The sequence below is a fragment of the Aptenodytes forsteri genome, unplaced genomic scaffold (genome assembly GCF_000699145.1).
Source record: "Aptenodytes forsteri isolate BGI_AS27 unplaced genomic scaffold, ASM69914v1 Scaffold110, whole genome shotgun sequence".
NCBI lineage: Eukaryota > Metazoa > Chordata > Aves > Sphenisciformes > Spheniscidae > Aptenodytes > Aptenodytes forsteri.
In genome coordinates, this window is record NW_008794583.1 from 632,745 (window position 1) to 645,113 (window position 12,369).

At 45.9% G+C, this 12,369-nt stretch overlaps 2 protein-coding genes across 2 annotated transcripts; one reads left to right on the forward strand and one right to left on the reverse strand.

Annotated features, from left to right (window-relative positions):
• Positions 1 to 9,430: 9,430 nt before the first annotated feature.
• LOC103893458 (claw keratin) lies at positions 9,431 to 9,829 on the reverse strand. The gene has a single exon (XM_009272586.1). The coding sequence runs from the start codon at positions 9,827 to 9,829 to the stop codon at positions 9,431 to 9,433; it is 399 nt and encodes a 132-aa protein (XP_009270861.1).
• A 1,912-nt stretch (positions 9,830 to 11,741) lies between these two features.
• On the forward strand, positions 11,742 to 12,140 carry LOC103893460 (claw keratin). The gene has a single exon (XM_009272587.1). It carries the CDS (start codon positions 11,742 to 11,744, stop codon positions 12,138 to 12,140), a length of 399 nt encoding a protein of 132 aa, XP_009270862.1.
• Positions 12,141 to 12,369: the final 229 nt, after the last annotated feature.

Here is a 12,369-nt window from a genome sequence, read left to right on the forward strand (position 1 = left end):
ACTGTTATAACAGATGAGAACATTTTCAGTAAAAGAAAATTAATATAACAATTCAGCACAGTGAACGTGAAAAGCCTTTGTTAGTAGGTAATTTGCCCAAAATAATCTTCCAGAAGTACCCAGTGTGTTACTGTAGACGAGAATGGTGAATTTTCAAAGCAGGTTTTGATGGATGTTTTTGGCAGCTCACCCAGGCACTCTCGGGCTTGTTTTCCTCAGATTTCTCTTTTGCAGTCTCCTCTGCCAACCTCTTGAATAACCTGTTGAATAAGTGTCTAGGTTCTGCTTCATTTCTATGCTCCGCTTTTACGTGGATGCAAATTCACATGAACCTCACTTCTGCCGGGAGTTGGTCGCACCTGGCACTTATGGGATGAGGCAAGAAACCCTACAGTGATCTCTTCCCTGATGGTCTACCCACCAGCGAAACGTCAGCGCCAAAGTCCATAATTCTGCCTCCTACATGTGGATCGGCCTTTGCTGGAAAGCTGAAGCTCCTGCAGACTGGCAGGAGAAACATTTCCTGTTGGAAACTCAGTCTTCTTGTGGCTTCAGATGGCTCCAGCCTGGGAACCGTCCCAGTAGGTTCATCCCTTTGTCATCAAGCTGACAGTCACTTTTACTTTAAGCAAATCTTCTCCCTCCCTGTCACATGCTCTCCTGTTAATTATGGGGAAGAAGCAGCTTCCCCTTGAAGCCTCGCCTTACCTGGAATCTGCATGCTTCTCGTCTTCCTTTGTAAAACAGTTTTTCCTGATGGGGAGGGCTGGCAGACACGTGCAGGATGCGTGCCCGAAAGCCAGCCCGCCCAGGGCAGTGATGGGAAGGACTAAGCTCGCAGCTCACACACAGGACGTCAACTGCACAAAGTAATCTCTGGTGGAGAACTGGCAATATTTAAACCTTGATACACATGGGGAAGAGGTGAATGTGAGCTTCCATGTGTTCTCGTATCAGGTATCTATTTCAGAGCTGCAGAAAGCTTAGGGAATCTGGCATTTTATGTCTCAGTGCATTTTAGATCCTCAAATGTAGCATAACTTGGGCTGGAAGGTAGTCAGCAAGTACTGATTTAATTTTCTTAAATCTTCAAATTTCTAAGCTAGTATTTTGGAAATAAGCAGTATTTTGGCATTTTTGGTGGCAGAGGGGCAGAGTTAAGACATGGCAGATGTGAGTTTTCAGGATTGTCTTGGAGGAGACAGAAACTGAAGTGTTCAATGCATCCTCAGTCACCTCAGACTCTACAGGATGCTTAAAATTGCAGATCTGAAAAGCTAGTGCCTCTTTTTTTGCCATGTGTCAGGTTAATAATTAGTAAAGTCAAATATAAAAGAAAAAAACATAACAATATAACAGAAAGCAGTACTGCGATGCAAGATCTTTTAATGAGAGTAAGAAGCACTGTATACAGCAGTTACAGCTTGTAGTAGTACAGAATAGGAGTATCCAGAGATTCACACGTTCTTTAAACAAAGAGTTACTACGTTTCACAGCAGATGCTTTTGGGACTATGGTGGTGTTTGGTGAAGAGCAGAAGCTGTCAGTGCAGCATACGGCGAGACGAGGCGTCTGCTCCAGTCTGCATCTCCTGTTGCAAAGCTACACATCAAAATACAGAGTATATCCACCAACAAAGGCTATGAAGGAAGAGTTGATCCTAAGAGCAGGTTATTCGAAATAGCTGCAGACATTGAAGAGAGATGCTAAGCACTCAGGACCATTCCTGACCACAGTTGCTGTCATGGGAGCTTAGCAAAGGTAAAATTCATACAGGAGCCATAAATCACTCTTTCGCCTTTCATTTCCTATCTGGTCGTTATATGACGGAGTTTAGCAGGGGTAGCAGGGGTAGCAGCTCCCATAGCTGTATCTACGGGTGTAGGAAGTAGAGCAGGGGTAGCAGCAGCGGGAGCTGTATGAGGGGTAGCTGTCCCATTGACGGTACAGACACCCGTAGCCCCGGTAGCCGCAGTCCCTCCCCAAGTCACAGGGCCGGTAGCTGTACACGGTCCCGTAGTTGCAGGGATAGTAGCAGGTGTCCTCACACTGGTTCTGGAAGCAGTAAGTCATCTTGGTGCGATGGAGGGAGGCGAGTCTGAAACATAGCAGAAAAGAAGAAGATAAGGTCTGCCCCAGAGACCAAGCGGCAGCTTGCTGCTTCTAGGAAACCCTGTGTAAGCATGGGAGAGAGGGAGAGGAGAGAAGAGCGAACACAGGAACCAACCAAACTTCTCCATTCAAGGCTATACCCCGGCTCCTTCTTGCCCAGCTCACTCCTTTCTGGTTTTCCCCCTTCTTTTCTCCATAAAAATACTTTATGCTGCTTTTCTTGTTGCCATTGCTTAGAATTGGCAGTCTGGGTTTAGACAGTACTCTAGAGAGAATATTGTTAGGATTAGGTTCTCTGTGTCAGTGTCTGCTGTTTCTCTAAAGACCGTAAGTGAACAAACATTAGTTCAGGAATCAATTCTGCCAGTTTTTGCAGTCGAGACAAGATACCACGGAAGAAATCCTCCCCTTGTGCAAGTCAGCAGCCCTCTGCTGAAAAAAGCAGCTTGTTTGTTTGGACCCGTGTCCATGCCTTAATTGCCAGTTGAATATATACTTGCTTTTTGTTTGAAGTAATTGAAAAAATGTAATGCATTGTCTGCTTCAAAATAAAGAAACCTGAAATGCTTCAGTATATCATAAAATAAGGTAATTTCTCATAGGGCATGGCCAGATGAGACAATCTTCTAAGCTTATGTGGGCATCTTAATATTCCATTTTTAACAAAAATGAATTGTACTTGCATGGCTGTGAAATCACAGCCTTTGCTTTTAAAGTATAACTGTCATCTGTATAGTAATATAGCAAAAACACAGCATCTACACAGCAATAAAGACATCGTAGTAAGTCTGACTTACCAAGTTCAGTGAGAATGTAAGTCCAGAGATGCGAGTAGAGAGCCCTGAATTTCTCTCCCTTTTATACGTTTATCTGACCAAGCCTACTGTGCTTTAAACTCATATTCATCACAAAACAAATTTTCTGATGCACGTCATTCCTTCAGTTGATGTAATTGTTTTTCTTGGTTTGTGATTATTAGTCAGTTCTTGGCTTCCAAAAGCATGACATTGCATTGCAGTTTTCTTTCATGTTCAGACTTCCTGGGTCAATTATATTTGTAGAATTAATGTGGTGAAATCTGAGTTATAACAGGAAAGGGAAGGAAGAATATTGAGAGCAGAATTGATTGACGTTCACAATCCCAGTTTTGGAGGAATGGACAAATTTCAGTATATGAAGCCTGTAATGACTCTGGATTGTTTTGAGGAAGAAAGAATTTCAATTTTTTTTGCAGAAATAATAATCCCTAGAAAGCATTTCTTGTTTGTTTTTTTTTTTTTTTATTTCAAAATTGCATTTTTAGGTCAGAATATTGGCATTATTTCTATTTATCATTTTGTTTGTATTATCTCCAGCTCAAAAGCAGAAGTACAAGAAAGGTGTTTGGATCAGAGGACAAGTCTGGTCTGTACCTTGCTGCAATCAAATATGCATGGGTGTTTTAGGTGTATACTGTGACCTGCCACATGAAAGTCATTCTATAGAAAATTCGATTTACTTGCTTGCTATGCTCTATCAATTACGTTTACCAAACTTCAACAGCCACCTCCTAAGTCTACATAGAAGGAAACTGGGGTCCTTTTTGGTGTAAGAACAGTGGAAATATTTTTGAATAAGGTAAGGAGCCTGTGACAAGACTTTATGAGAACTATAAAGCAGGTAGCAATCAATAATGAAGCTAAAGGCTTTCAAGCAGAAATAATGATATTTGAAATTTGAGACCCCACCTGGAGTACTGTGTCCAGCTCTGTAGCCCTCAGCAGAAGAAAGACACGGACCTGTTGGAGCGGGTCCAGAGGAGGGCCACAAAAATGATCAGGGGGATGGAACACCTCTCCTATGAAGAAAGGCTGAGAGAGTTGGGGTTGTTCAGCCTAGGGCCTGTTGCGACAGGACAAGGGGGAATGGCTTTAAACTAAAGGGGGGTAGATTGAGACTAGATGTAAGGAAGAAATTTTTTACACTGGGGGTGGTGAAACACTGGCACAGGTTGCCCAGAGAGGTGGTGGATGCCCCATCCCGGGAAACATTCCAGGTCAGGCTGGACGGGGCTCTGAGCGACCTGATCTAGTAGAAGATGTCCCTGCCCACGGCAGGGGGATTGGACGAGACGACCTTTAGTGGTCCCTTCCAACCCAAACTATTCTATGATTCTATGATTTCCACGCTTTGCACCATATATGAAATAAACTTACAAACTCAGTCTTCTGGAGAGCCAGCCCAAGTGAGGGAAATTTAATTGGATCCAAAAGTATCTGCTTAGTGATTGTTTACACTTCGATCAGAAAATGATTGACTCAGGGGTTCATTACAAGGAACAAGATAAAACAAACAGGTACATATCTCGGTAAGAACTGTAGTTTTCCTGAGAAGTCCCCCAAATGCTAAATATGGTTTAATGTGACATCTTCTTAATGCTGTTGAGGTGTTTAACTTAATACTGTTAATGACGGTGAATAATACTGAGCCCTGTGAATGTGGCCTGGTAAGCAGCAACATCCCGGTCTTCCCTGGTGACCTTCACCTCAAAACACTGCTGTTTACTCACATTTAAGGGAAGGATAATAACAGGCATGTCAGATGTTCTGGGTCTTTCTCTAAATTTTGAGTATCAAAGCCTTCATTAATACTTATTAAAGATTTACAGGTACAAAGAGATTTATTATTTAAATATTAATACTATGTTACTGGAAAACACCCCAGTGTTATGTAACACAGTTTCTAAAAATGTATATCAGGTTATGCTGTTTCTTTGCTTTATTCAGGTTGTAATTTATAGCTTCAGAATTGGGTCTCTGAAAGTTTTTTCTCTAAAAATGCATCATATACATACAATTTTAATGCTTATAGGCCAATTTTCTAGCTGAATCAATCAGCAGAGCAATATCCTATTGCATGACGGCATCAAATCAAAGAAATGGTCTTTCCCCCTTTGCTAGTCACAGGAAATGTTGGAAGACATTGGTAAGAACATGCTGTTTCACGTGTCATTAAAATTATAAAATACATGAAAAGGAGAGGTTACCTCTTCCACAGGTATTTCAGAAAAAAAATGTACAACAAAGTGCATGGGCCAACATGCACGGTGAGGTTGGTCTTCCAAAAATGTCATGTTTGGTAATTTGTACGTCTTTGCATATTCTGTTGACTTGTTGGCGTACTGAAGAAGTGAATTCAGCATGATGATACCAAGGCTTAATTGCCCTATATAGTTTTGAGATGAAAGAAACCTGGAGGGTGTAGCCTGAGTGTCACAGTGCCAGACCAATAATCAGAAACCCTGTGGAGAACCGGTATATCAATGAGAAGTAGTCACGAGGGAAGCAAAATGTGTTTGGTAATTGGAGCCGACCCGGGGCGCAGACACGCCTTTCACGCCCTGGGCGGGACTGGGTGCTCTATAAAAACCTGCGCGGCTGAGAATAATGCATTCGCTTCTCCTGCCTTATTCTCCTTGCAGAAGTGGGTAAGTCAGAGTAGATTTAGAAAACCTAGTGAATAATGAAGAGATGTATTTGATACTATTTTCCCCCTCTTTCCCCCCCAGTTACTAATCTACAAGTGCTGTAGATTAATGCATTGGGAATTAAGGTTGTGATTTGATGAGAATTATTTATATGCAAGATATTCTTTCCTCCCTGGATTTTCATTAATATTTGAGTGTTTGAAACTGTGTCAATCCTGTGTGTATCCCTCTTTTCCCTTTAAGTCTTTATCTCAGTATGGCTACGAAGGATTTTCCAGTTTATTTCCTGACGGCTCCCTTTTGACACAGGCGTCGCGGTTCACAATGCCGTCTCCCATCATGATCCATGGGTGCAGCCAGTGGGGCTGTGCAGGAAAGCTCAGAAAGGCTGGTCAGGACAGAGGATTAGGGGGAAGACCTGGCACTAAAAATCAGGATAGAACAATAGATGAGCACAGAGGGTGTCGGGCAGAGCGCCTGGGTTTGCTGGCTCTCTCTTCCCTCCTTGCATGCTTGCTGCATTTATTTGAGATTTATTTGCTGTTGGGAGCATTGCCTACAGGCTTTTTCTTCCCTGTGGTGTTTTAGGCTTGCCTCCCTCCATCGCACCAAGATGACTTACTGCTTCCAGAACCAGTGTGAGGACACCTGCTACTATCCCTGCAACTACGGGACCGTGTACAGCTACCGGCCCTGTGACTTGGGGAGGGACTGCGGCTACCGGGGCTACGGGTGTCTGTACCGTCAATGGGACAGCTACCCCTCATACAGCTCCCGCTGCTGCTACCCCTGCTCTACTTCCTACACCCGTAGATACAGCTATGGGAGCTGCTATCCCTGCTACCCCTGCCAAATCCAGAAGGATTTAATGCGAAACGAGGACTGAGAATTAATTACCGAATTCATGGCTGCTGTTAGGGTGGGGGTTTGCAGAAGCTCTGAGTCCAGGACTGTGACTGAAAGCCATAGTATTTTGGAGAGCTCAGTGTTTCTGTAAAACTTCTTCAATGTTCTTCCAAAATGTTTTGTCTTCTTTTTTCCCTACTGACTTCTTAACCCTACATGGGTTTGGTGGTGTAAAGGAAGCTGGGCTTCACATGGGTTAACATGGGTAAACAACTTCTTAACTCATTTATAGCTCTTTCCCAGCTAACTTTAATGAAATCTAGAGTCTACCTGTACTAGCCTTCCTATGGATATGTTTCTGACTTAACTGCTTTTGAAGCTATACCAAAGAACAGTAAATCATCTGATCTGATTTGTTTCATTGGACTTAATGCAAGTGGAAAAATTTGAAAATGGAAATTGATAGTCAAATGCTACAGCTGTAGCAGCAAAAATGATACCAATGAAACCAGGAGATTTTCTGCAGATATAAATTAATCTCAGTACTTATTCTTTCTGCTTCTGCTTTCTGTATTATTTTAGATTGTGATTGTGAGCTTTATTCTTATTAAAAATGTTACAGCATCACTACGTGTCCCTGATTTTCTTTTTCTGACTTGGATGTACACAGATTTTTGTCCCCTGCTTGATATGTTTTACAGAGACACACTGCACCCTGTAGCTTTACGAATGTCAGCTGAACCTGAGCACACATTTTGCAAACTAACAACCCAGTAGTATCTCAGAAAATGAAGTCACCCATTCTGGAATTTCCTAGGAAGGATTTTGAAATATTCTTTTAAATTTGCCTTAGCATCACAGTGCGTGTGCAGACATCGGACATAACGGCACCACATCTTAGTGATTTGTAAATGCACAGACTGCCTGCAGGAAAACCCAATTTAACTGGGGAATAAGCCAAGAAGTTGGAAGAAAATACCTCTTTCTTAAGTGCTTTTGTGCTGGCAATGTCTGGGATGCTTTCTGGATCTAGAGACCTGATCTGTTACAGAGCAGAAAATAGCACACTTTCTGTTCACCTTATTAAGTGCTGCTAAGAACAAGTGTTTGCAGGTGTTACTGCAAGGCTTCATCTGGATGACAATGAAATGGCGTGAAGTTCCCAGGCTGCACAATCACACAGTTGTTATTAGGGTGAGATCACTTGACGCAAGTCTAAAGTGACTCTATTGTTCATGACTGAAGTACCTCTGAGTAGTAACCTCTTAATAGTATGATGCTGTAACACAGTCTAGGCATAAAACAGCCAGTGAAGTGCTTTGAAAGCCCTATTAAACCCTAGAACCCTTATTGTGAATGTAATTGCTATCCTTTGAACACACACAGAGGCACTTTGAGGGCAGTCTCACAAGAGGAACAGAACTCAATTGTGCTACAATACAAAATGCAAGTACAAAATTCTTGAAAAGCTTTGCAAGTAAAGCTGTGGGTTACGCTTCCAGCAACTTTCAGGATGAAGTTTTCTCATGGCTTCTGAGGAGCTTTGTTCCTAGGAAAGCACTCACCGATGTTGGTGCCTGACATGTTCCCTACAGAAGCACAGTGGATGTTGCTGTTCAACATGTATCTTGACATTAAGGTCTACAAATTTAGCTGGAACTGGTCATCATTTCAATTTTTCATTAGCTAAATCTATTAAACAAAATCTGGAAAGTTATGAATAAGTTACTGAGTAAAAACTGGAAAGTATTAAGTGTCTCAGAGTGCACAAGTAAGAGACAATGTTAGCTTAAAATAATTGCTAATTCCTCAGTAGTTCTACAGACTGTTTATGGACTTAGCTGCTTTAACAGGAGACCTAGTTAAAAGAAAGAGTTAGAAATTCATGGAATGCCACACACATACATGTTTCTTCCACTCCAGGAAATCTAAAGATAAGACTAGAAAGAAATCCAAATTTCTGGGATGAGAAGGCAAAGTAACTAATTGTAGGGTCTATCATGGTCATTTGTACAGACACATTTGAATGAAAAATTTGAAGGCTATAAAATCACATTCTGACTAAAGCATATATCGAAATGTCTCAACATATACTTTTGAAGTGACTATTACTCAATAATAAAGCACCTGAAAAGAGCAGCAAGCTTTTAATACAGTAATAACACACTATAAAATTATAAAATAGTTACGAGTGTCTGAGAAGTGCTTTGAACTTCTCAGACTATGTAGCGTGGAAAAATGTGAAGACATCGTATATTTCTGCTTGAGAAAAGGACCACAAAGTAACAAATAAATTCACTGACTTTTTTTCCTTCAAAAGCTGTCCCTTACGATGGGTCTAATAGCTTGTTTGTATCTGTTGTATGCTACAACACAAGGGTGTCTATCACAATCTGTTGAACCTTTCACAAACACTGTTCACTAACCCACGTGCCATCTGATATTAAACCCTGTGGCTTGAGCTTCATTACCAACATATCCCTGGCCAACGCTGAAAATCAGAAGAGCAAACACATGCAAATGGATCAAAAGCCAAGTCATTGATGCAACGTGGATTCTTTAATTGGGATGAAAAATGCAATAGACAGTGTCAGCAGGAAACAAAACAACACAGAAACAACGACTTGGAAAAATGAAAATCATAAGGCTGCAGCAAGGCACAACCCAGGGCTCCACTCCAAAGAAGCCCACCTCCTGTTGCAGGATGGGAGTCTGAGAGCTGGGCAGAGCAGGAGACACAAACATCCGAGGATGAGTACAGCTTCGTTGTATCGCAGATAGAGGGAAGCTGTTGGAGGCAGTGCTGGAAAACCTAAAACGGCCAGCTGAAGATCTGCAAGGTTACTCTGTGCGAATAAGCAAGGACCATAAAGTTCAAGTAGCTGCTTTGCCACAGCCTAAAGAGGGGTTGAAAGCTTTGTTCTTCATCTGGTGGTAGAAGACAAGAGGTGCTACTTGTGGAGACCGAGGGCAGATGCAGCCCTGAACTCCATGGATATTTGGGGTTTAGCAGGGCCCGCAGTTGCCACTGAGGTACCCGTGGCCTCGGGCCCAGCCACCATATCCGCAACCCCCAAAGGCTCCATAGCCCCCATAAAGCCCATAGCCCCCATAGCCTCCAAGGCCTCCATACCCCCCATAGCCCCCTAAGCCTCCAAATCCGCCACGGCCTCCAAAAGTGCCGCCATAGCCCCCTCCAACACCGGGGAATCCCGCCGAGCCAACAACGCTGTACTGCGGGAAGGAGCTGAGGATGGGCCCGGGGAAGGTGACCACCGAGGCCGGGGGCTGGATCACCACCGTGGAGTCAGGGCACTGCCGCACGCAGGGCTCGTTGGCGCTGTTGGCCAGTGGGGCCGGGGCGGCCACCCCACAGGAAGGGACGCACAGGCTGGAGCAGGACATCTTTCAGGCAGGCAAGGAGTCCTGGAAAAGGCACCGATGATTAGGCAAGGGTGCAGGGAAGGGGCTGTTTCGAGGGAGTCGGGGAGAGATCCCCAGGAGGCTTCCAAGAGCTGGACTTACCCGGGTGATCAGGAGAGTCAAGTGGAGGAAGCTGGATAGAGGGCTGCCAAGCCCTCAGCTCTTTTATACATGTCCCAGACTGCCCGGGGCATCGGCCAGAGGGGCGGTGGCAGAAACCCCGGGCAATGATGAAATCCAGCGGACAGGCTTCATGACTGAGATAGTGTTGCGAGACAATTATATGCATCGACAAGGTGCTGCTGCTGTAGCTGACCACACAACACCAATAAACCCGATTCTGTCCCCAATCCTCCTACTTTGCCTATGCGGCAAGAGTCCGAGCATCTTGCAGAAGTGCTTTGCAATCCTGTGCACAACCATCACGCCTGTCATTACCTCCCTTTTACAGGCTGGTAAACAGGAACACCGGGAGGTTGGGCAGAGGGAGAAGCCATTCCACATGCTTGGGGTGACTTCCAAATGCCCACCATCTCCAAATGCCAGCAACAGCTGCGCATCTCACGGTCTTGGAGTCCACAGACATCTCTACTAATTGCCAACCTCTAAGGCTCTGGAGGACATTGGGATTTTTGGTCCCAATTTCACTTGACAGCCATGCAAAGAGCAGTGGAGACGGGCCCCATGCGTGGCAAAACTGCAAATGAACAGGGGGCTGGTAGAGATGCAATAGGCACGGCAGTGGGATAGACCATGGGATACCTCTGAGAGGGGGGACGTATGTGGACGAGCAGGAGGGCAGGAACAGGACCAAGACACTCTCAGCTCCCTCAGCTACGTGTCTGTGAGCATGGTCCTCCCCGAGCCCTCTCTGGGGGAACTCGATTACCTAGCTGGGCATTGAGGGCTGTGCCAGGAGAGGCTGGCCAAGCACCCACGGAGAGCCCGGCTGCACATGGCCACGCTCCCCATGGGCACAGGTGTGCTGGGCAGTGCTGGCTCTGAGTGCGTGGCTGGACTGCTGCTGAGTGTGGCGTGGTTGGGCACAGCAATCTTCTGCGAGATGCTCAGGATTCTTCCATGTAAGCAAAGTGAGGGATTAGGGGCAGAGCAGGGTTTATTGGTGCCACAAGTTCAGCTACAGCAGCGCCTCGTCTTTCATGCAATGATGTGTCACGGTCTGTCCCTCCCATCACCTCTTTCTTCTCCAGGGCACATTTGCACGCCAGTGTCCCCAGTGAGGAGGCATATAATTGTCTCACATCACTATCTGTGTCGTGAAGCTTGTCTGCTTGATGTCATAATTAACCGGGGTTTTTGCAACCGCCCCCTTGGTCGATGCCCGGGGCAGTCTGGGACATGTATAAAAGAGCTGAGGGCTCGGCAGCCCTCTATCCAGCTTCCTCCACTTGACTCTCCTGATCACTGTGGTAAGTCCAAGCCTTACGTCCATCTTTCCTTCCTCAGCCGTGGCTTTCTCAAGGTACCTTTTGCTCTGGGCTCCACCACTCTTTCGTAGTGCATAGTTAGGATGTGACGGGACTGTTTCAGAGCTGTGGAAAGGATGGAAAATTGAACTGGTAGGTACCATGCCCTGAGTTTACCAATGGACTCAAGTCCTTTGGGAGCTCGGTGATTTTCCATCTGCTTTGGATGAGGGAGTTTTTCCTCACTCCCATGGGCGAGCAAGAACCAGGGAGCATGAGGGGAGCAAGGGGTCTAAACCAGCATTTCAACTCTGGAACGTGTTTTTGCTCTGACTGCCTGAGGTCATCCAGAGCATGTCCTGGGACACAGGTTCCAAGCACAAGAGAGCCAGGAGGGATTTGGGATCAGGCCTTGCACTGAGCCAGAGCTCTGCCTTGTCTTGCAGCTTCACCTCCTGAACTGAAGGATGTCCTGCTCCAGCCTGTGCGTCCCTTCCTGTGGGGTGGCCGCCCCGGCCCCACTGGCCAACAGCGCCAACGAGCCCTGCGTGCGGCAGTGCCCTGACTCCACGGTGGTGATCCAGCCCCCGGCCTCGGTGGTCACCTTCCCCGGGCCCATCCTCAGCTCCTTCCCGCAGTACAGCGTTGTTGGCTCGGCGGGATTCCCCGGTGTTGGAGGGGGCTATGGCGGCACTTTTGGAGGCCGTGGCGGATTTGGAGGCTTAGGGGGCTATGGGGGGTATGGAGGCCTTGGAGGCTATGGGGGCTATGGGCTTTATGGGGGCTATGGAGCCTTTGGGGGTTGCGGATATGGTGGCTGGGGCCGAGGCCACAGGTACCTCAGTGGCAGCTGCGGGCCCTGCTAAGCCCCACACTGGGTCCGGCCACAGGCGAAGGAGAGCTCCGGAAAAGCCCCTGGCACATCCTGACATGTCGCCCAAAGGAAGGACGTCCCTTCAGCATTGCTGGGCTACGGAGCTTGGACGCCTCGCGCCTGCTTGGTGCCCAACTCTGCCTTCTTCCTGCCCCGCTTGAGCTTCACTCCAGGACTTGCTATCGCCTGATGATACAGACCCGCGCTGGGTGCCGGCTCAC